The sequence below is a fragment of the Passer domesticus genome, chromosome 1 (assembly GCF_036417665.1).
Source record: "Passer domesticus isolate bPasDom1 chromosome 1, bPasDom1.hap1, whole genome shotgun sequence".
Taxonomy (NCBI): Eukaryota; Metazoa; Chordata; class Aves; order Passeriformes; family Passeridae; genus Passer; species Passer domesticus.
In genome coordinates this window covers 19,808,084-19,831,928 of record NC_087474.1, presented here as the reverse complement: position 1 = coordinate 19,831,928, position 23,845 = coordinate 19,808,084, and the positions used below count along the sequence as shown (strand labels likewise).

At 37.9% G+C, this 23,845-nt stretch overlaps 1 protein-coding gene across 3 annotated transcripts in view; it reads right to left on the bottom strand.

Moving 5' to 3' along the window:
* The window catches only part of CUBN (cubilin), a 143,988-nt gene that overhangs the window by 18,253 nt on the left and 101,890 nt on the right, over positions 1–23,845 (bottom strand). For all 3 annotated transcript variants that reach the window (XM_064408815.1, XM_064408805.1, XM_064408824.1), the window contains exons 49-58: positions 22,931–23,102; positions 21,797–22,003; positions 18,602–18,751; positions 17,630–17,751; positions 15,535–15,760; positions 13,466–13,653; positions 11,107–11,263; positions 9,706–9,855; positions 2,440–2,640; positions 120–249 (exon numbers count right to left, since the gene is read on the bottom strand). In XM_064408815.1, the coding sequence (XP_064264885.1) occupies positions 120–249; positions 2,440–2,640; positions 9,706–9,855; positions 11,107–11,263; positions 13,466–13,653; positions 15,535–15,760; positions 17,630–17,751; positions 18,602–18,751; positions 21,797–22,003; positions 22,931–23,102 (1,703 nt within the window). The remainder of the gene's footprint in view (positions 1–119; positions 250–2,439; positions 2,641–9,705; positions 9,856–11,106; positions 11,264–13,465; positions 13,654–15,534; positions 15,761–17,629; positions 17,752–18,601; positions 18,752–21,796; positions 22,004–22,930; positions 23,103–23,845) is intronic.

Below are 23,845 nucleotides of genomic sequence, written 5' to 3'. Positions count from 1 at the left end.
AGTTTGGCTTTGACCTTGGAAAAGGAGAGTCAGAGAAAATATTGTCAATAATTGCTGCTTTAATTGGAATCAGAGACCTCCCTGTTCCCTTACTGACAAACTGAACTTGGGTTACGTACTTCAGGACCACTACTTTGTCATTTCCAACTGTGATGTGGTATGAGCAGTTCATGTTGTTGTGGTAATCAAGATGTGAATGGCCTGGACTGCTGATAACACCATCGGAGCCATTGAAAATGCCACCACAAGCTGTAGAGGAAGCAGAAAAAAGAGTGATTAGTTTCTGAATACTAGTTTGGCCCTAATTCTCATATTTATTTCAGGAGTTTACATGCAAGGAAAGAAAGACCCTTGATAAATTTGGAGGCATCAATTTCCTAGGCATCACTGTCATTCCTAGAACTGTTAAATGGGAGATTGTCAGGCTGTGCTCTGCAGTGAAAGACTAATCAGCATTGCAGTAACAGGTTCTTACTAATCCATACCAAATGGCACTGGCACTGTGCAGAAAAAGACTGAGACTGATTTCAAATGTCCTGCAGTAGGTCCAGGGAGCAGCAGGCAGGGATGGGTGCCTCATGCAGAAGCAGGAGTGAGAATATCTCTGCACTCATTCTAGCTTGCTTCCTTCATCCAGATCCTGACCCCATGGAAACTCTAATTAGCCACAACTGCAGTCATAACCCTATCTCTGACATTTCTGGAATAAATATATGCAGAGCTTCATCATCTGTCAACACCCTGTCAGAGCAGGAGCATTGCTGTAGTGTTTGCTCTGCACAGAAATGCATAGAGGAGTCTCCAGGTATCACTAATCCTGTTCCCCACTTCACCCTGGGCTGGGACTCACCAGCACTGTGGGGTAGCTGAGATGGAGGATGGAATATTTGCTTTCTGCAACTCTAAACTCAAGGCACTGCTTGGCTTCTCAGGGTTTCTCACCATGGATGCAAATGAGGCCAGGATGTGGCTAATGTTTGTTCCCAGCTTCAGTGCTTCAGGGAACAAAACCTCTAATCTCCATTGTTAGCTTCAGCCTTCATTTTATAATCTTAAATTTAGGAGGAAAAAAAAAGTTTCCCCACGTCTCCCTGCATCCTGTTGATAAGCTTCTGAGCTTCTGAACTGTGAGCCACACACAGTTTTTCATGTTTTAAAGAAGATGCCAATGCCCAGGCCACCACCTTAACAAAGACAGTCCCATACAGGGTGCTGCTGGATGCAGAGCCCCTGATGACTCAGGCTGGCAGCCTGGAGAACTGGCAGATAAAGGATAGGAGTTTGGAAGATAAAGAATAAGCATTATTCTACACTAGGAGGGGGGAGCTTTTTTTCATTTTTTTGCAGCAAGCAATGCAACTATGGGGAAGAGGAATGTTAATTGGCAGAATCTGCTTTGTATACAACAACAAGCTAATAAAGCTCCAGTTATCCCTCTCAAATGTCAGAAGTCATAAGTCAGATAGCAGCAACTGACTTGAGTGAGTTATGAAGGTCTTTTCCATGAGTAACTGCACATTGTCATTTCTCAGTGCCAGTCCCTCTTTCCTATCTGTAACAGACCATTCATTTCACATAAAGAATTTAGCTTTATGCTTTTGTGCTGTGGCTTTGAACATGAAGAATGCATTAAGGAAAATGCCAAAGTTAAACTCATACTTTTCTTTGCAGTTAGAAAATTATGCTTTTAAACATAAAAGTGGTCTCTACCAGTTAAACCTAGAAAATATTAAAATTTGTTTTGCAAATAAAATCGATCTTCTGGGATATTTGTGTAGATGTAAATTCTAAACTCAGTTGGAAATTTCTTTTTTGAATTAAAATTTCCTCTTTAAAACATAAGAGATCTCTTGTGAATGACAAAAGATCTTTGGTGAAATAGTTATGAAAATAAAAATACATGTATATCCCAAGTTTTATTTACATTCATTCCTGGCACTGCAAGAGTGTCTACAGTTGAAGGCACATAGCTGTGTCTGTTTACCTGTTCTGTTTCCCATATTGTGTAATGTAATTTTAGTATAACTGAGAATTGGACCATTCTCCTGTAAGTGATAAAATCTTTAAAACTTAATTAACTAAAGAAACTAGTGACGTTTCTCCTTAAACAATGCAAACAACAACCAACCAACCAACCAGCCAAAACCTTTCAAAAATGGTTGCATTTCTTTTCTACAGAAAGGGAAAATATTTCAGTTCCCGACTTGGTCCCATGGAAAGTCTAGATATTATAATTGTGAGGTAACACATCATTCAGGGTGTTAATTCACACCAAACAGTGCCATGTCCTGGTCCCGAGAACTGTTTTGAGAAAATGCAGTGGGAAAATGTACCATCTACATCCATTGAGGTATTCCCAAAATAAGGTACCCCTTTGCTACACAGAGCCATTATCCAGAATATTTCTCCCACCTCAAATACAGACCAGTGTATGCTCACCAATTGCTCTGTATCTGGCCTGGAATCCAAAGCCCACAATGTGGGAGTCAGTGTAAAAGTTGAGCAGCATGGGTCCAAAGACGCTGACTGGGGCAGGGAGCTCATTGCCACAGAGGGTGACGAGGGGACGTGCGGCCGTGCTCTTCCCACTGAAGATGCTCACTCCATCATAAAGACAAATTCTGGTCAGGAGTGCTGGGGCTGCATGGACATAGAGTGCAGAAATGTTAGCAGCATATTTTACATGTGATTTACTGAGAAACAACTATATAGACCTAATCCAGGAGAATAATTAAATTTTATATTACTTTCCATTCCAGGGATCTCAGGATTTCCTTTTCTTGCTGAGGAAGCAAAGGTTAATTTTTAACATGCAGTAAAACTGTGGCAGAAAAAGGCAAAGAGCCCTTGTATGTAACACATCAGATTTGTCTCATTCGACACATCCTATGATCTGGAAAAAGCTCCAGACCCCTTGAATTTCTGGGAATTCACAGTTGAGTGAACACTATCTATGAAGAGGTAAGAAGACCCAGCAAAAGCATGGATGTCCTCTGCAGATAGAAGCAATGCACCTTTTGTTAGAGGCAACTAGCTACTTGGAATTACTTTCTCCTAATTCATTCAGTGCAGGGAATTTTAAACCATTTTGAGTGAGATTTTTGAAAAATCAAAAAGTAGTCCATACACCAGCAAGTTTCAGAGCTGACTTATTTCTTCCTGATTTTCCACAAACTTTGGAGTACCTAAACTCAGGGTCTTCAGCTTGGCTCAAGGAAAAGTCAAAAGGAAATTTGATCTTGCAGTGATTTCTAAATCAATCTGTTTTGGGGGGAAAAATCAGTGTGGATATTAGGCTGAGTGGGAAAAAAAGGAACACAGAAATAGGGAGTTCCATTATTTTTCCCACTGTTTTAAGCTTCTCATTTGCAATCAGGTTTCTGGAGGAATGAGCCGTTTTTTTCTGACTACCTGCAGGAGTTTCTAGTCACCTCACTGTTTGCAAACAGATTTGACTAAGGTGAAAGGTCTCAAAAATATGAAAGTCATATTAGTTTCATATTAGTTTTCATTAGAGTAACAGAAAATGCTGAGTTGAAAGGGGCCCACCCAGATCACCAAGTCCACCTCCTGGTCCTGCACAGCATCATCTCCAAGAGTAACACCACTTGCCTGAGAGCATTGTCCAAACACTTTTTGATCAGGCTTGGTGCTGTGACTACTTCCCTAGGCAGCCAGTGTCCAACCACCCTCTGGGGGAAGAACCTTTTCCTAATATCCAGCCTAAACATCCCCTGACACAACCTCAGACCATTCCCTTGTTTCCTGTCACTGTGCACTGCAGAGATCAGTGCCTGCCCCTCTGCTTGCCCCCATGATGAAGCTGTAACTGCAGTGAGGTCTCCCCTCAGTCTCCCCCAGGCTGAGCAGACCAAATGACCTCAGCCACTCCTCATGTGGCTTCCCCTTCCAGACCCTTGACTATTTTCATAGCTCTCCTTTAGAAGCTCTCTAATAGCCTAAAGTCTTTCTTATACTGAGGTAACCAAAAGGTCGGTAGCTGAGTGTGAGTGCCACAGGAATGCTCCCAAAGGACAAGCTACACTTTCAGGGCTGTGAGAGACCTACCAAGCACCAGCCACCAGCACCCTCGAGCTCAGGGCCATGTCCCCACCTCCCTGCCCAGCTGGGAGCCATAAGCAGGGGCAGAGGTTGTGGGTACCGAGGCTGGCACCACCAAGGGATATATGGTGGGAGCAAGAAGAGAGCCATGTGGGTTTTGCAAGAAAACTGAATTAATGCTGTCAGTGAAAAACACAGCACACAGTTTTTGCCTGCTGGAAAAAAAGTTTCATTTGTTGTTGTACCTAAAGGATAACTTGATGTTTTCTTTGTCTTTTTCATAATGTATAAACTTATGGGAAGCTGGGTTGTCACATGTTTGTTATCATGTTTAGTGACTGCAGAGGATGAATGGGGAATTACCTAAATTTAACAGGAGAGACACTGAGCCTACTGTTGTAGCAGATTTATTCCTGCAGATTGTCCAGTCAAAACAAGCTGCTTCCAACTGTTGCAGGAAACAAGATAACTCGTATTGAATAGGATGACAAGTAGGAGTGGAGTGATAGTTCTGTTTCATGAGAACAACAGAATGACCTCAGCAGTCAGGTGTATTTTAGATCATCTCTGGAGGTTTAATTTTAAAAATTCCTTCTGTCTCAATGAAGACAATGTATGCTAACATGCTTTGCAATTATGTCAGTATAGCATGGTGCTTGTCTGACTCTAGTAAAAGTAACTAAGTTGATAACAATCAGTCACATCAGATAGCTGATTACACTGTTAATAAAATAATTGATTAAAAACATTCTTCATTTCCTATACTGTTTTGGAATATTTGATAATATGATAAAATTTTAAAAAATAATAAATCTTAAAATTCAAATAAAACAAAAAGAAATTGAGATGAGTATTTTCAAGATGGGAAAGATTTAAGAAAGCAACCTAGGTAATTTTCTGAAAATTCCAGAGAAAGGCATGAAGTGAAACTAATTTCTCAGCAAAGCCAAGGTCCCTAATATTTTTCACAAGTTTATTTGCAATGCTGCATTGGAAAAAAAATAAGATGGTTGACAAAAGATTGTGAAAAAAAGTCTTAATTTCTAGTTTTGAATCCTTATTGTTTGGGCCAATATGATTTATGACTCATAAATTCTGGCAAGACTAGTCATTGTTTGATCTCTGTCCTGTACCTCATTCTCTTGTTTATCCTTTTCTTAATTTCTCACCAATCTAAATGAATTATTCTGTAAACATTCCCCAGATTCAGATTCTCCTCATATCATACTTTCAGTCTCTACACAGCACATCATCCACAATTCTTCTCTGTGGTTTTATTTCCTCTAATCATATAATCTTAGATCTTTTCTAGACCAGTTTCTGTCCTTTACACTACAATGAAATTGCTTTCATGAGTCTCCAGAGATCTGTTCTTAGCCAGATGTCAGAGCAACATCCTCTTTGAGCTGACAGGCACTTTCCACAGAATCAGCACTGTTTTTCTTCATAAAACTTTGTCTACTAAGAACATTTGCTCATCCTTATGGTATTACTGTATCCTCTGTTCTGATTCATCCATGAGGATTCAGTGAGATATCTTCTGTCTTGCCCTCCTTATCTCCACATTGGCTCTGTATAATCTCATTTGTGAGGACAGATGCAACTGCTCTCTCTCTGTTGGTGACCCCATAATTTTCCAGTTACTATCTTTAAGATAAACTTTTTCCCATCCTTCCACTGTACCATTCATTCCTCTAGCCTTGACAATATTTCTTCCAAGTACTTCTGGAGAGATCATTTATTTGCCCTGACATTATGAACATATCCCTGGTTCTTTGAATTGCTGCCTGCATTTGCTTTCAAGGCCCTTTGTTATCTATCTGCACTCTATTTATCATCTCTTGACACCATTCAGCATTGATACATTGACCCAAAGTTCACATGATAAGAGCTTCAGTTGTCCTTACACTACATTTTGAAATATGCCTTTGGGTTGTCTCCTTTCCATTTTGAAGAAATTTCTGTCCAGTCTCATTATTGTCCATAAAATCATTTGTTTGATATGATGCTGGCACAAAAACCTTGACCAAATCTGGGCCCCTGACTATCTGATCACTAATATCAATGTCCTCTTTCTAACTCTCTGTCTTTAGCTATAGATTCTGTTTCATTTAGTATTGAGGCAAAACCTGTCTTTTTGTTTAAAGTTAAAATAATGGGTCTTTTTTCACAATAGCAGATTCTGATATAAATGGCAATACAATTAGGAATTACTAAAGTAGAAGCATTACCATGAAACATATCACTGTGTAATATATCAACTAGCTCTGTAGCACAAGATATTGTTTTGAAAGCAAGGAAGTAAAATTCTTTCTCATATATATTCTATTTCAAAATAATCTATTGCTAAACTTGTCTATTTTCTGCATTGCCTAGTAACAGTTGAAAAAGCAGATAGAGCAGACTCCAAAACAAAGCTGTGACCCTACCCCAGATTGCAAAATTGCAGACATGTTTTTTTAAAAAGGAGAAATAAACAAGTTATTAAAACATTTTAGATCAACGTGGTATAAACAAAGCAGTTGTCTTATATGGACAGAGTATAAATATTACAGAATTCTAAAAGCAGATACTGCAGCAAGCCTACATCCATTTTCCCTATTTTCCCATTATTTGGGTCTCTGACTTTATTGTGCATTATACTCACACTTGAAGAATATTACATCCACTTAATAGCTAATAATACATTACTGTCCTAAAAGAGAATTTGTCAGGATGTTCAACTGAATAAATCTAATGGACAAGAAATTGAATGTGATTAATTACTTCTTAGACACTAAGTTCAACAATAAAGACAAATAAGGGTTTTCTACTAATTCTAACGTGATTTTTGTAGACTTTTAATCTTCTGCAGTGATAAGTGTCTTCAATATGCCCTCCCTCCTTTTAGGAGGGAGGGCATGTTGAAGACAATTATCACTGCAGAACCTGGGCTAGGATAACAAACTCACTCTTATTTGTTAGGTTCTTTATAAAATAACCAAACACAACAATGCAACTAGTAGTATAAGAAGCAAATGGCAGCTTATGCAACTTCCTGAAACTGGCAAATCAAAAGAGAGGTTCTATGACCATATTCAATTTGGCACAGGAATAAACATCCTGAACACCACGAGGAAACCACAGAAGCTAAGCCAAACTCCATCCACGGGGTTAATTCTGCCTATGTTTTCCTGCCCAGATCTCAAGTATCTTATGTAAGCCATTGTTTATGGCTTCCTGCAATAGTCAATAGGTAAAAAGAGTGAGAAAGGTTTCCAGAAAGTAATTCACTCCATCTGCACAATATCGTTGGTTCTGAGTTTGTCTCCACCACTAGAAGATAAATCTGGGTGAATGTCTAAATTAGATATTTTCAGGGGCTCAAAGTGAGATAAAAATTGTTCTACCTACCAAGAAGCAGACAGTTTAGATTAAATTTTGATCACAACATCAACAAATGCAGTTTCCCCAAGTTCTCTCTTGCTCTGCTTGTTGCTATATTTAGTGCTAAATACATACTTAATACTTAGTGCATGTGTGTCATGTTCATGTGTGTCATGTTCCAGATACTGACACTGTATCACTGGTGTGGGTTACCAGCCTCAGTCACTCTTTACAATCAGAAGAGGCTTCCCATCATAACTACTATTATGTTTTCAGAAGCAGAGATCTGTGACTAACCCCTTAAGTCATTCCATTTTTTAGCACTGTGTCACTGCACTATAGACTATTAACTTCTGCCTTCTAATTTTCTGGAGAAGATATCTCAATCTCAAGCCAATGAGATATGCATGCTTTACAGGCATTATTTTAAATATTTCATTTCTTTACCTAAAAACTATAGGAAAAAAAATATATTTTTGAGAGGTCAAATAGTTAATAAATTACATTAATTAGACATGCATTACATTAATTAGCCTTTAAAACCCAATCTAGAACATCTGTAACAGCATGGTTAAAATTTTAAAGGCCACTCTCAGCAACAATCTAAGTAGGTGCAATGTTTCCTTGCATATGGAATAGCTAGAAATGTTTTTAACAGATGCTGCCAAACATTGTCTTGCCTTTGCAAAAGAACTAATGGAGCTCACACTAGAAACCCTTAATGTTAGATAATGTGCTAAATATATTCAGCGTGACTGCTGAGTAATTTTTCATTTCTGCAATGATAGTTTTCAAGATGGTGGCTTCAATCTTTACAAATTAAACCCAGGTGATTTTTCTTTACTGCAGGGTTGTATTTTAAGCTTTTGTGAAAAATATTAGTAACCAACTACTGGAGAGTGTCATACTTCCTCTTTGCTACCCAGATGTCCATTAGATTATATCCACAGTTCTTTCATGTGACTAAGGGCTTTTAGTCAGTGTAGCCTAAGGAAGTCTATAAAAATAAAGGAACAAATTGCCCTGCAAGAAACAGAACATTTTTAGTATTTATTTATATCTATGTTTATTATTATGTCTGTGTCACTTATCTCTTTGCTTCAATTTTCTTGAGAATAAAAGCTTGGATCCATTTATAAATTAACTGAATGCACAGACAGAATGCAGATTAGTAAATGTACTCAAAGAGTTCTCAAAATTGGCACCATCTGATTCAACCTAATGTTTAGTGTGTTTGCTGAATAACAATGTCTTCTATGTGAAGAAATTACATAATTACTGTGGTTTATATTTTAATTTAAAAAATTCTTCAAGCGGTGGTTTGTATTAGGGCATGAAAAAAATATTTCAGATAAAATCATAGTCGAAACAAATTTTTATCTCAGATCTAAATTAAGTCTGAACCAGAATACTTTTGAATTCAAAACAGTCTGGAAACTTAAAAAGAAAAGAAAAGAATACTGTTTTTTGTCTTTATTGTTGGGTTTGAAGAAAAATGCAAATCACACAACCCAACTTAGTATCAAATTACTCAATATCTGTTTGACTGGTGACTTCAAGGGAACCAGATTAAGATGGCCTCATGTGATGCCACTCAAGTAGTTTGGATGTACTGGTTCCTCTGTATTATCATGGCATATCCACACACAAAAAAATGATCTTATCAAGGTTGAGAAAGCTTTATGATTCACACCAAAGTGATCAGGATACTAAACTTGTTATTTCTTGGCTGAATGCTGCCAAATTTGATAATCACAAGAGGGACTTTTGTTACTGGTATATACAGGGTAATCACTTTTATGCATTTCCCATTGCTGTAGTCTTTCACCTAATTTCATATTTGTGTGTTCTTACATCCTTGTAAAACATCTGAGTATATTTATATCTATTTTATCAGTTAAGAAACAGATGAACTGAAAAGCAAAACAGCGGGTCTAAGATGAAAAAGACTCTAAGACTCAATGACAAACAAAGAAACAAACAAAAAGGCAGGAACAAAGACCCAGATTAGCCACAATCACTTTTATATTCCAAGAAGCTGGTAAATTCCCAAAATCATTGCTGCAAGATATTCAACAGGTGAAATCTCTCTTCATTCTTCTGAAAGGCTTCAGTGACTCAAAACCTGACCCTGACAACTATAAAGGTTCATCTGTAAAAGATTTTCTGAATGGGCCAGCAACTTGCATCATCAGTGATTTTCAATGATAGAAGACTTGTATGTTTTCAAGTAAGAAATTACACTTCATAATGCTGAAATTATGAAGAAAAAGTTACCTTCCAAGTTAAAAGTCTCAAATTCTAGGATCACCAGTGACTGTGGTCCCTGATCAATAATATAATTGCAGTTCAGGTTGTTATCATACTGACTAGGGTAGTTTGGAGAGACAATAAGACCTTCAGGGCCGGTGAAATTTACTCCACATCCTGCAAACAAATAAATAAAGCACAGTTATAATCCTGGTCATAATACTATCCTGGGTTTGCAGTAAGAAACCCAATAATGTACACAAGGACCTCATGTCACCTGGTGAAAAAAACAGGGAGAGTATCACATAGCATGATGGCAAAATCAGGTCTTACACATACCCAGAGCAGTGGTTTTGGGAGGCATAGGGCCATCCCACCTAGAGTGTCACACTCTTGCATAAGAACAGCCCATAGGCCCACAGCCCCTCACCAGGAGGACACAGCACTGCTGTTCCTGTGGGTGTGGAGCCTGCACATTTCAAAATCCCTTAGTAAATACAAATGTGTCTGAATGGGAGGGGGTGTTACTGGGGCACAGGAGCCTTATTTGAAAATGCCCACATTAGTGTAAGTGGTGCCATTCTTGCTTCATGCCTGACATGCAGGAGAATGCAGTCTGCTGTAAGGCCACCTCTGGATTGCTTTGCTGTATGCAGAGGCAGGAAAGGTTTACCACCCAGAACTTTTCAGGCACACAGAACAGTTTATTTTCATGGAGCTCCTTTGGATCCTAATGACTAGCATGGCCTTTGTTTCTCTTTTTTTTTAAGACAAAAGCTTAAAAGAATGCAGTTCACAGTGAAATTCTGGTAGAAGATTAGGAACAGGCATATGAAGCCTGTGACTGTCTCCACTAAGAGATTGTTAGATGTTTCTGACTATGTTAGTGCAAACATTATAAAAACAAAAGTGGTTTCAATTCAGAATTCTGAATGCTTCAATAGTGTTTCCCTCAAAGCACTTAGTTTCTTGCTGTTTTTATCTGACTGCCACGAAGGGCAAGTGGTTTCCTTTGGAACCATCCTACAAAAAACCCAAGCAACCAACAGCAGCTGAGCCGCATCTTTTCTACTTCTGGTGGGTTTGACCATCACAAAGCACATATCATGGTTAAACAAATGTCTTTTTAAGAAAAGTAAAGTATTAGTTTCCATACAGTTTAACTATGAATTTTTAAAATTTAAAGCCTATTCGTACTTTTCAGCACACTGAAAAGGCAAAGGTGGCTGAGAATAACTACAAAATTAGAGCTGCATGTTGGGCAAGTCCGACACTTGAGTTCATTTCACTCAGTATGGAAACTCTTGGTTTACATATCTGGGCAGAAGCTTCAATGCCTTGTTGGACTGGAGTCGGAATTGCTACACACAGGTCAAACTAATCCAAAATTGACTAATTCAGCAGCCATCTGGCTTTAATATTACTTACTGCTTGTGAAGGATGCTGAGAAACCTGGAGCAGGAGCATCCTGAGACTGAAATACTGCAGTTATCACATTGTTTGGAGCAACAACAGGATCAGGAGCTGAACTTCCACATCCTGTGGCTAACAAAGCTGCTGCTTCTTCATTATTTCCTCTCCACACCTGGCAAGGACAGATTGCAAATGGTTTAGTGCTTTCAAAGTCTAAGTAGTTTGTGGGAACCCAACAGGAATTATGTATGCAGTTTTTCTTTCCACAGAGTAAGGGTAGAATTCATCTCACAGTGAATCTGAGAGTTCTAAATTGGAGTTAATTACTACAGTCAGTGGAGACAAAAAGGTTCCTCCAAGGAGTGAGTCACAGTGAATAACTTAGGCTGCCAGGGACCTCTGAAGGGCATCTGGAGGTCATTTGCTTGAACCCTTGCTGGTAACAGAGCAAATATAGACCAGGTCCAGGGGACAAGAGAAAAGCATTTTATGCATATCACTACCTACTTCCATTTTATCTCTGCTTACTTAACTCCATACAATCTATGAATATGCATATCTGTGTATACAAATAATTATTACAGGTAATCCTTATGTTATTCAGTAAATAAAAATCAAAGCTGTCATGCTAGGTCAATACATAAGCATCAGATAATATCTAGTGTTGCTAATATTTTTTAAAATTTATTTTGCCTTTACTTTTTCAATGACAAGTATCAAATCAAGTAAAGAGTTACTATAATAACTCTTTCTAATAAAGAAAAAAACCATTAAATTTAAAAATATTACTTCCATTGTACCAATAGCCAATTGAGGCTCAATTAAATCATGCATCCTAAAAAGCACATGCAAGTTTACGTAGGTATTTAAGGGAAATCCTCTTCAAGTAATTACTTAAATATGTGCTTGAGGTTCACAGTTTAAGTGCTGAATTTCTAGACAAATGTAAAATGAATCATAGGTATAAATGTTTGATGCTTCTAAACATTTAAATATTTTCCTGAATCAGGGTATTTATTGACAGGATTTAAAATGTCTGTTTAAATAATGAATTGTTTACTCTAATAATAAAATTATTTTTGTTGATGTGTTTGAACAGTTTTTTACTGTAGTTTATACCCAAAAATATATAATATCTGATTTTTAAAGTAATGTGTCTGAAGGAAATTGAGTGAAACTATTACAACCACATGAAACTATGATTTCTCCAAGCAACCATGCCAGAAAGGAAAGGGTTAGCCAAGGGTTAGTCTGCAAGTGTAAGCATATGAATCACCTCATTCATGCGACCAGGTGTTTGAGGCATTGGATGCTCAAAGGATTAATTTATACAGTCTATAGCCCAGAAAAGGTTTTGCAAAGTCACTATTGATTTTGGATTATTCTCTTTTGGCTGCTCAATTTGGAATAAATAGAAGAAACTTACATTGTTCTGCAGCTTTGCAGACACCTTTGTACATTTCAAATTGCACATTTGGAAAAGGAAGTGGACATTAAAAATTTCAGATCTTTCTCTATGGAGAAAATCTCCAATTGACATAGTTCTGCTTATGTCATTCATGGCAGTTTAGGAATTTAAAATTAAACACTTTTACTGAGTAGCATTAAGACTTTCATATTAGTGAAATGTATTGTAACATTGCATCAATTAATTGCTGGAGCAGGTTATGAAAAGACAAATCTAATCCCTTTTTTCACAGCCTTAAAAAATGAGTGCAACTGTAAGTTGGTTGGTATAGATCAGATGTACTGCTGCTCAAGCCTTCCTACATGTTGCAAAATTATGTTTGCCCTTTATTTCAAGTGGGAGTTGTATTGCTGGGGAGAAAATGAGCACAAAACCACTGAACATATGCCAAATGCCTGAGAAAAAAAAATGACACTGAAAAATGCAAGACATGTCCAGTCTCTTCCATTGCTTTGAAAACAATGGTTCTTGACAGCACATGAAAGATCAGATTTCTGTCTTTGTTTCTGGAAATTAAAAAAGTGCAACCTGGACAGTCTAAGTACTTACAAAGGAGTTTGGTAGAATTATAGTGTAAAATTCACAGGTTTTTTTCTTTACTGGAGTAATTGAAAAGAACTTATCTTCATGATTTATTTTCTCATTATTTTCTGGTTCTGATATAATATATGCCTTTTTGATATTTTTCATTTTTGGGGATGCATGTAGGCTGATGGATCCACCTCCCTGCTTGAGGTAGAACCTCAAGAACCAATGAAAATTAAAATTTTATACAGTCCAGTTCACAAAGCATGCAGAAAACGGACTGTATGATACAAGGACTTTAGTTTACATTTTCCAAATGTTGAGCCTTGACAGTCCACACCATAACAAATGCAAAACAGGGATCTGAAATAATTATTTTACCTTCACATAACTGGTCTGGCAGCTTCCATTGCTATCTGGAATCTGGAAGTTCCTGTGGAAGTTCACCTCCAAGTGTTTGCTTTCATGTGTAATGATGGTCCATGTGCATCTGCTGTTCATAGGAAAGTTTTGAGGCCAATGAGGGGATTTGATTGTACCATTATCTGAGTGAATGATTCCACCACAGCCTGGAAAAAATAGCAACAGATGGAAAAAATGTTCAAATATTTTTGAGTGGTGTTCAGCTTTGAATGGTTGTTTGTGTGAGAGAGGAAAACCCTGATACTCACTGAAACTTCATTTACCCCTCTTGATTTGCTTTCTCCCATCCCTGCAGCAGGGAGGGAGTTACACTTTAGAGGTGTCTTTGTACTTCACTTTATTTTCTTCACGAGTTCATTCTTGCCACTTCATAGCCTTTTACAAGGTCCATCTATAAACTCCTGGCAATTTGAAGTGAATATTGCTTTGGAAGAATGCAAGGATCAGCAGTACATCTGACACTGCAGGTCCCCACACCCCACAGCATGCACGTTGTGACAGAGAGCCATTCAGAAAAGCATTCTAGAGACAAAAACCAGTCTAGTGATATACCCTTTTTTCTTCTCACTCTGCAACATACAAATATTGCAGTTCCACATGTGAATCTATTCAAGCCACATCCGTTTACCCAGGGCAAAATGGTGACTTCCCTGGCCTAGGCAGCCCTGTGGATTTCTGTGGAATTATGGGATGGGCTGAAAAACATGCCTTTAAAAATTGCTAACAGATTCATTTGTAAAGGGGGTTAGCTGGTCATGGTTCTGTGTCAGCTCATGATTTTACACAGAATAAGTTTAGTTAATTTGAAACATACTTGCAAATACCATGCCAAGAATAATTTATTAGGGCTATGTGTACAGTACTAGCAACCCCTTTTTATTTCAGATACAGTGTAGTAAAAGAATGAATAAAGGGCAAAAAAAAGTTTTCCAATATCCTCGTTTTTTCCTCTTAATTTAAAAAATACATAATAGCTTTAAAAGGAAGATGTTATTTTTCATTCTCCTCTGTTAGAAATGGCAATTGTGTTTAGAAGGATGTGAAGCCAAGTTTTGGTCACACATACAGGATGCAGACATGGAGATTCTCAGTGAACAAATGAGAAAAAAGCTGAAGAAAGTAAACTAGATATATATGTAAATGAAAACTCTCAGAGAGAATACTGCCTATGCACATGGCATGTGTAGGCTAATGTCTGCTACACCATTGAAGAGTGGGCTTCACCGCACATGACATCTCAGGGAACAGCATCAAAAACTTGCTGAAATGACAGTGTATATTCATGCAAGCACAGACTATTGCTGTGTTTAAGAAGGCACTCCATCAGTTAACTGTGTGAATATATCTGCATCATTAGTGGACAGAAAGATGATCAGGATCAGCCAGAAGGTTTGCAGCTGGAGGTGACACTAGGAAGCATATGCCAGCTCTGTACTGAGCTGGCATTTCTGTCAGCTGTAATTTCTGCTCTAATTTCTGCCCTGCCACCATCTGCCACATCTACACTTACCTTTAGTCCTTTAATGGCCTCCTGAAGTACACTGCACAAATGGTGAGCTACAGAGTGGTGATAGTTTCAAGAGAAGGAAGGTAGCTTTGAGAAATTCAATCCTGTGTGTATACCACTTTCACAAGTGTACCAACATCTCCATCATAGTGCAAGAGTTCTAGGCTGTTGTCACATGTGCTCTTAGAGAAGTTCTGTCTGCCTCTCTGTTTTGGAACTCACTTCTTCCTAGTTTTAAGTGTTTAAACCAAATCAAACTGTGGAACAATTGTTATTCAAGAAGTGAAATGTCTCATAGTCCTTGACAATAGATACCACCGCTGGGAGGGTAATGGTGATGGTTTCAATTTACAGCCATCAAGAAATTGCCAGTAGGAGGTTTAAAAAGTACAAAATCAATCCAAATTTGAATTCATTGTGTAAGATCAGAAAGCACTGGATAAATACTTAAGAACTGGCTTCTTTCAAGGATCCTGAAGAAGATGGCATGTCTTTCTTTTGTTCTTTAATGCAAACTTACCTAAAGATTCTGCTGTCCATGTTGCATAAAAGCCACCTCCTTGAACAGAGTGATCAGAGTTAAAGATGATGACCAGCTTGTTGGAGCCAGACCGAATAGTCCCAGGTGAGTTGTTTCCACAATACGTTCCTATGACAGGAGACCCTGGAGAGCCACCATTCAGGATAGTAACAGAATCCCACTTACAAAGTGCATGATTTTCAACGTGGAAGGCTGTAAAAGTAAGCTGCAACACACAAAGGTGACATTCAGTTGCTAAAACCAGTCACTCTAGGGGAGAGTTTAAAGCAATTCCAGACAGACCCTGAAGCCATTGTGGCACAATGATTTCTGGTACACTCAGAAATCTGACCCTCACTTTATGATGCTTTCCTGCAAGCATGATTGGAATCTTGCCACTATAAGTAACAGCAGCTACTTAGCTTGAAGACAGAAGTGGAAGAGGAATTCATAGGTTCAAAACTGGCATCATTGTGTCTTAACCATATTTTGAAACTAAGTATGTGCATCAAAACGGTGCTGAATATGCACAGGTATTGAACCACTTTCCTGCATGCAAAGTTTCTGCTCATGAAATATAACTAGATATGCAAGCAGAAAGCATTGGATTCTTTTTTTTTTTCTTCCTATTATTTTGAATCAATAATACACTAACAGTTGCAAAAAAACATGTTTGTTTCCACCAAAACAGACACAGTTCTGCGGTTCATTCCCATGGGCTAGGATGCATCACATAAACAGACTGGGATGGACAGGCAGCTCCTGACCCTGTCTCCCTCCCACATTGATGCCATTTGTCCTTGGAGAGATATGCTCACACCTGGGATTTCCAGTTCAAACATTTAGATTGTTGATTCTCTAGACTCCAGGATTTGTTGATGCTGAAATATTGATGTACACTAGTTACTGCCTGGCCCTTTTCCCATCAGTTTTGGGATTTTTTAAGTAAGTTTCAGGAGCAGGATCTTTGTAGAAAACTTTAGTAAACATACAGGATTTTTTCCTGTACCTTTTGTGTAGCTTCACTTCCAAAAAACCTGTCTAAGACTAAATAAAAATTTAGCTGTAATAGTTTAAATTCAGAATTTTGTCAGCAACTGAAACTGGCAGCTTATACTGGAAAAAATTAGTCTGCCTTCACTGAGCATGCTGCTACTCAGTCCTTTCGAAACAGAAATCTGCTTTCATCTGATTAAAATTAGTTCTGCTTTAAACTAGTTTGTAGATTAAATAGAAATCTTGTGTTCTACTAAAATAAGCCTGTATTCCCTGAAATACGTACATAGGTAGGGTTCAGAATATCAAGTAGCAGAAGAATTAGGACTGTGGGTTTGCATTTCTAACCTTTGTAGTTGTAAGCAAGAAAAACATGATAGGGAAATTAATGAAAGACATTACATATGAAAATCTGCAATGTGTTCCCACAAAACTGATTTTCAGATATTTTTCTGACCTGAACCATAAATGTCACTGATTGCATTTGTGTTTGAAAGAATTAGTCAAATAATTCAGTGAATGAAGCTTTGCATTTCTTGATCACAAATGTGCTTAAATTGGTCTGTTAGGAGTTTGACTCAAGAAAGTTGCACCTCTTAAAAGGCAGACTTTTAATACTTATTGGAAAACTGGAGCAACATTTCCTTGCTGCAATTTGTACCACAAATCATATTATGTTTCAGGCTAACCAGTAAGACACAAAAGTAACTTTCTAGTGGCTTGAAATTTTCCTGCAGAGAAGAAAACTTTCCTGAACTTTCCTTCAGTCTCATGTTTATTCTCATGATAGTGAGAATATCCATGAGTATCTAATAAAATGAGTTACTTCAGTTTTGTAAACATAGCAAGTCATTGTTTAAAGAAGTCAGTGCAATGTTTTGAGGTCAAGTAATACTAGGATCTTTCTGTTTTTCAGGAAGGACAATCTTCAAACATTTTGTTGTGTTTTCTTCATTCCCTCTTTTAGTTAAAATCAATGGGAAGATATTTAATTATTCCACGTTTCTTATTTTACAAATTTTCTCAAATCTGTTACTCAAAACTTAGAAGGTACTTCTCACACTGTCTGCTGTGCATCCAGTTGTGGCACATTACTCACAGTGATGGTTTCGCCTTCAGGGGCTTCCAACACCCAGGAGCAGTGATTCAGACTGCTGTAAGGCTCTGGGTAGTTAGGGCTTGAGATAACTCCCCATTCACCTGACTGTACACCACCACAGGCTGCAGAAAAAAAGTAACATTTCAATGCATTTTCAGAACACAACTCTATAATCAAATGAGTGGAAGATTATTCAGCTTGTAATAGTAATAAAATATATTTAGGATGTACTGATAGAGTTAAATATGAACAATTTACCTGGGAAATTCCAAGTTTTAAAATTTTAGTCATTGAATACTGAGGAAAAGGATGCAATGACTTTGAAACTTTGCATTTATTCTGATGCTTAATATAACTCTGCAAAACCTTTGCCAGCTGACACATCTGCTTCTTCCACCTTATCGTCCATTTGTTTATCTCACTCTTAAGCAAACCAGTGCCATCCTTGGAACAACACAATGAAGTAAAAAAGTTTCTGATGTGTCTAGATAAGCCCCAAGGCTAAATTCAGCTGTGACAGGAAGAGTAGTTGTTCTGGCACATAAATGGCAAAGTGGTGTAATTTGCACTGATACAGCTTCAAGTAGATTTCAAAATGAGTGCAAAGGTTCAAGCAGCAGAATGTATTTCAGCTCTGCTAGCACTCCAGAGACCCATCTGAAGTAAGTCAAACTTGGCTGGTATTACCTGTTACATCCCCATTCCCAAGAGCAACCAGCTGCTCTGAGTGTTGCAAAATCTCAAATGTGGTTTGGGGAATGCTAACTGTGAGGCAGAAAATAAATCCCAGAGTTCAACTGCTATGAGAATGCTTGCTTTAGAAGATATAAATAGTGGCTAGCACAGTGTAACTTTTGAGGACCTCTTTGAGAGTTGATCCCATCATGACTACTCTCCATATCACCAAATGACTGGCAATATTCCCCAGAAGTGCCTCAGTCAGCCAAGGCAGCAGTCTATTGAGCCATTTACCTTCAAACGTGTAATAGGCCAAGAATCCTTTATCTTCTGTGTTTTCATCACTGACAAATTGTACCCAGACCCGTGGGGCAGCTATAACTAGTGGCACAGATGGTTCATCCTGACCACAAAGTCTGGCTATTAGCTCTCCATCAGCATCCCCTAAGAAAAGGAAAAAAAAAAAAAGAAACAAAAAACCACAGCATTTTTTGAGTTCTGAAAGAGCTACCATATCATAAAGGAATAGTGCAAACATGCAATTCAGTCTGTTTTGTCAAGAAAATGGAGAAGACCACATATCACACTTAGTAACTGGTTATTTCTTATGGATATGAGAGGAGTGTTGCAGTTCATTGTTGGGATATAAATCTTGGCAACAAGAAAGTTCTCTCCAAAGCTGTATCAGTGACCCTTTTAATACCCTGGGCTCCTCTTCTCCCCTTCCTGCCATCCTGCACACTTTCATGTGTCGTATCAGACATATCAGACACACAAAATCCCCACTGTTCTGCCTCAAAACTACAGACCTTTTGGGGAAGAACAGTGGAAAGAGGTAGCCTAAGGACCGTATCACATGGACATCTATTGAACCTTTGTTTTTGTGACATCCTCATTAAAGTCAACAGGGACTTTGAGTTTTCTACTGTAGAGGGATGTGCACCATCCATGAACTTAATAGTGAGCACCTCTTTCCCAGGGAACTCAACATATTGTTCTCTGTATGGCAAAAAAACTCCCAAAAACAAGCATTTGCTGAAATCTTTGAAGCCTAAAAGGAAAGCATAACACAGGCCACCGTACTTGAGTGACACTGAATGCTTGCTCAAGTTGGTGAGCTCCTATCCACCACATTGCTAAAAGCACCAGTCTGTATTTATTACTGATAATTCTCAGGAGAAAGAAAGTAAGTGAAACAGTGTTCCTCATGACATCCAGGCAATGCCATTCCTGAGTTAATTTCTCTATTAATAGCAGGTTGCTGGTCTTAAAAATCTTCATTCAAAATCAACTCCTAGCTCTGCACTAGGTGGCTGGCCATTCTTGTGAAGAAGGCAGTAGAGCAAGAGGGAAAAATTTTGGGTGCTCTTCAAAGTCTTTTCAGAGTTATTCCAAATCATGGTTGGTTGAGTAACTTCACATTTCCATCATATGCCAGTGACACAGCCACCATTTGAAATGCCTTGAAGCACAAGGAGGAAAAGGGATATATAATAAAATTCTACCATTAGAATTACAAATTACACAGAAAAATGGTACAAACTGTCTTGGTAACATGCACTAAAAATTATATTGAGCTGTACAAGCAGAAAACATTAATGATAAATTGTGTTCAGGAAAAAGTAATAATAACTACTTTTAGCATTGCTATGTGAAATACATTTTCATTTTTGTACATTTTATGAGGTGATTAACTGTGCGACAGATGTCACTCAGTTTACTCAGTCTCTACAGTGTGAAAAGTGATACCAATTATTTCTTTCATGAATGGCCAGCTAGTTGGAGGTCTAGGCTGTTGATAAACAGAAAAAGAAAGCAGAAATATTGTGCTGTAACATTTTATTCAAACTGAAGGGAATGGTCTGAAAGACAAAATGAAGAGTCTTCCACAAAAGCCCAAAGTTAGGAATATATTTCATTGTAGCAATATGCTCAGCTGTATTACCATGTACAATGCACGTGCATGATAATTAAATAACTTAATACCTTACCCTAAAAATTTATTTAGAAATACTTACTTATTTTATCTATTTAGCTTAAATATTAGTCATTGAATTACAGTCAATTCTGCTTTTAAATATTTTTTATTTGAGTGCTATGAAGTGTGCTGTATGAGCATCACAAAAGAATTTTGCACGTTTCAGCTCCATTTGAGGTTTCAGGTAATTAAAGTATAATTGGACGATTCCCTAAGTATGCATCTCCTCTGTCAAGAGTCTTCAACAGCACCTGCCTGAGTTTAGTGGCATTCTGCACTACTGCATCTCAGTGCTCATTAAATGTTACATGTCAGCATACACAGATGAATGAGGGCATTCTGCTTTTGACACCAGGCTAGCTATGAAATTGGAGGTCCATTAGTAGTGCTGGAATGGACACTGGTATTTAGATGACAAAACTGTGTAGAACAAAGCAAGACTACACTTTCATCCTTTTTCTTTGATTGCATTGCCTGGAGGCCTGAGGTTCATGATAAAGTGAGAGTAGCAGGAACGGATGAGTAACAAAGCAAATATATTTTACTGTTTCTTTCTCTGAGTTTTTCTTTTTTTTCTATTATTCCCAGCTCCAGTGCATACATGGGAGAGAACTGCTAGGCTACAGAGCTATGCAGGGTCTGGCTCTACACAGGACAAACCAATGCTATACAACCAAAAGCTTTTGCTCAAATGAGTGCAAATAAGCCTGGGACAGATTCCTGCTCTCACCCTTTTCACATGTTTCAGAAAGCATTTCCTGGTAAATTAAAACCTGCTGTCTCTGGGACTCACAGGTACAGCCCTTCCATGAAGATGACAGCTGCAGCTTTAATACTACATTTGGCATTTGCTGAGCGACTTTCATGTGACATTTCCAGTTGCTTACTCTTGTGGATAAAGTTGCTGAAATATGCAGGGATATCACTAGTGCATTAATCCTGTGATTTTTTTCCATTTAAAATGCTTTAGTCTGTGTTTTGCAGTGTATTCTCACTGGAAATAAGGATTTCTTTATGGAGAATCATCTTATAGAACACAAAAAATGTATGTGGAGTGGGTTGCAGTCCAGAGGCTATGAATAATTCAAACATTCTTTACTCCATTCCTGCTGTCCCTGGAGATATTTCAGAACCAGGGAGAGAATGGGGAGTGTAAAAAAAAAATAAATTATTTTTATCACTTCAAATGCCATCTCTCAAGGCAAATGAAGTGAAATTCATACTGTCCCTTGTAAAGAGAGAGTCAGGTACTGCAAACAGCAAAACTAGTTATCTCTCCAAGATGTCTATCCAGTTTTCCATTTTCTCCCCTGAAAGAACACATGACCAAATCCATGCATCCACTCATCATCATGGATGCAACATGAAAGACAGGATGTGAACATTCTCAAATGGACAGATTCTACAACAGCCACTCCCTGCAGATACATATGAATGAGATTTGTCACAAGCAGAGTTGGACAACCAGAATCCTGATAGGCTTCATTCATTCTCCTGCTGAACATACAAACCTATTCGTAGCTCTAGGTAGTCAAACTGGCAGTTCTGGTGATGCTCCAAGTGGAAATCCTCAAATGATATATAAATGGATGAATTATAGTGAGAGGGATTTTCAATGATCCATTCACAGTTCAGGTTACTTGTGTAATTTCTGATGCCATCATAACCAGGAGAAGAGAAATTCCCATTTGCATGTGCCATTAGGATTCCACCACAAACTGCAGAAACAAAATGTGGTTTATTTAAAAGTAGTAAGAATTCTTGCATGAGGAGAAATCTTGCCCCTCTTCATTCAGATATGCTCATATCAGAAAGCACATACTGATTAGATCTAAACCTTTTCCATCTTCTAATTTTTTTATAATTTACTGTACAAGAGAATTCTTCCCTGTTTCCCTGGAATTTATTGGCAAGCCTTTAAAAACACACATGTAATGGAAAGAACAGTTATTTACAGGATCAAATAAAATATTTCAGCAGTGCTATCAGTATAACAGGCAATATTTAATATTTTGATAAAATCTCACTACAGCTTCAGTTCAGTATTCCTCAGCCTGACTCATTACCCAATTCTAGGCTCAAGAGAAAAAATTTCATGGAAGATACCCTTAATGCTATAGTAGATGCTTGGGGTGGGAGCTGGAAAATAAGTTCAAAAGGCTCAAGGCTGTAGTAGTAAGGCTCTGCCAGCTGCCTCCTCTCTGGAGGCTGAGCTTGCAAAAGTAGGTTAGCTGCACTCTTTCACAAGCTACAGTAAATTAATTGCCCCCCTGAGTAACAAAGAAGCACTTGAATTATTCAATTTATCTATAGCACTATGCTTTTTGAAACTTTTAATGGAATAAGGCTACTTCAGACCATTTCTTACTCAAGACTCTGTACAAAAAAATAAATCAGTAGGGACAGCAGGGACTGTGATCCACATAAAGGCACATGAAGTCCATTGCTCACAGAAATTCTCCATTTTTTTTTTCAAGTTCTTTCAGTTAATTAAAGATAAATACCTATTCCTACACAGAGATGAAAGAGAAAAAAGGTACCAGAGATTTGTTATCTGTTTAGGTAATTTTGTTTATATGTGCCAGTACTCTGGCTATGAAATTACTTACCAGAGATCAATCACTTAAGTCAAAAACATACTCTACCTGCATCTTCACTAGAGGTATATGAGACACTGAAGCCTCTGGCTGCACGGGACATATCTGTCACCAAAATGACTCTCATGGTGTTTCCAGTGGATTTCACCTCAGTGCCTGGATTTACCTCCCCACACAGCTTGGCCAGCCTGGGAGAGTTTTGCCCAAGGCCATTGTAAACCTGTGGAGTCAAAATAAACTCTTATGACACCAATATACAGTCTTATGAGCATCTCCTGTATCATTTAGGAGTGTTTACACTCTTTAATACAAAATTCACTGATGTCCCTCACAAGAGGTTAGTTCTCAAATCTACCCAAACCTTGGAAAAAACTTTCATTGCCTTGAGTGGATGGGGCCCTGAAGTAAACATCAAAATAACTTGCTTATTTTGGTGAAATGCAAACACATTCTCTTCCCCCCTCTCTCTCTCTCCTTTTTCAAACAGAAATTGAATTTTTTTATTGAGAAGTATACTGTGGTTTAGCTCAATACTTATACATTCAATCACTTAATAATGCCAGCTACTGGTCATATTAATTTCATTTCAAATCATCATCTTTCAAAGCCAACAGGAGATTTATCAAAATCTCCAGCATACTGAGTGCTGGTGGGTATTTCTGATTATTTCAAACATTTCACTTTTTGATGATCCAGGGATATTTTGCCCCTTTTCCTTCACACACCCTTTAGCCTAGGAATTAATTTCCTTCTTTCTACTCTGCAGTGCAAGCAAGGCAGAAATTATGTTTCCCACTGAGACTTGGAATATATTAGAGCATTGAAAGCATAAAAGCCAGCAGGAAAAAATTTCCTTTAAGAGATCATTATCTGATAAAAAGCTAGTTGCCAAAGGTTTGTCTAAAGCATTTGTGAAGAAAAACAAGGGAAACATCATCTAGAAACTTCAAGGGATGAATAGCT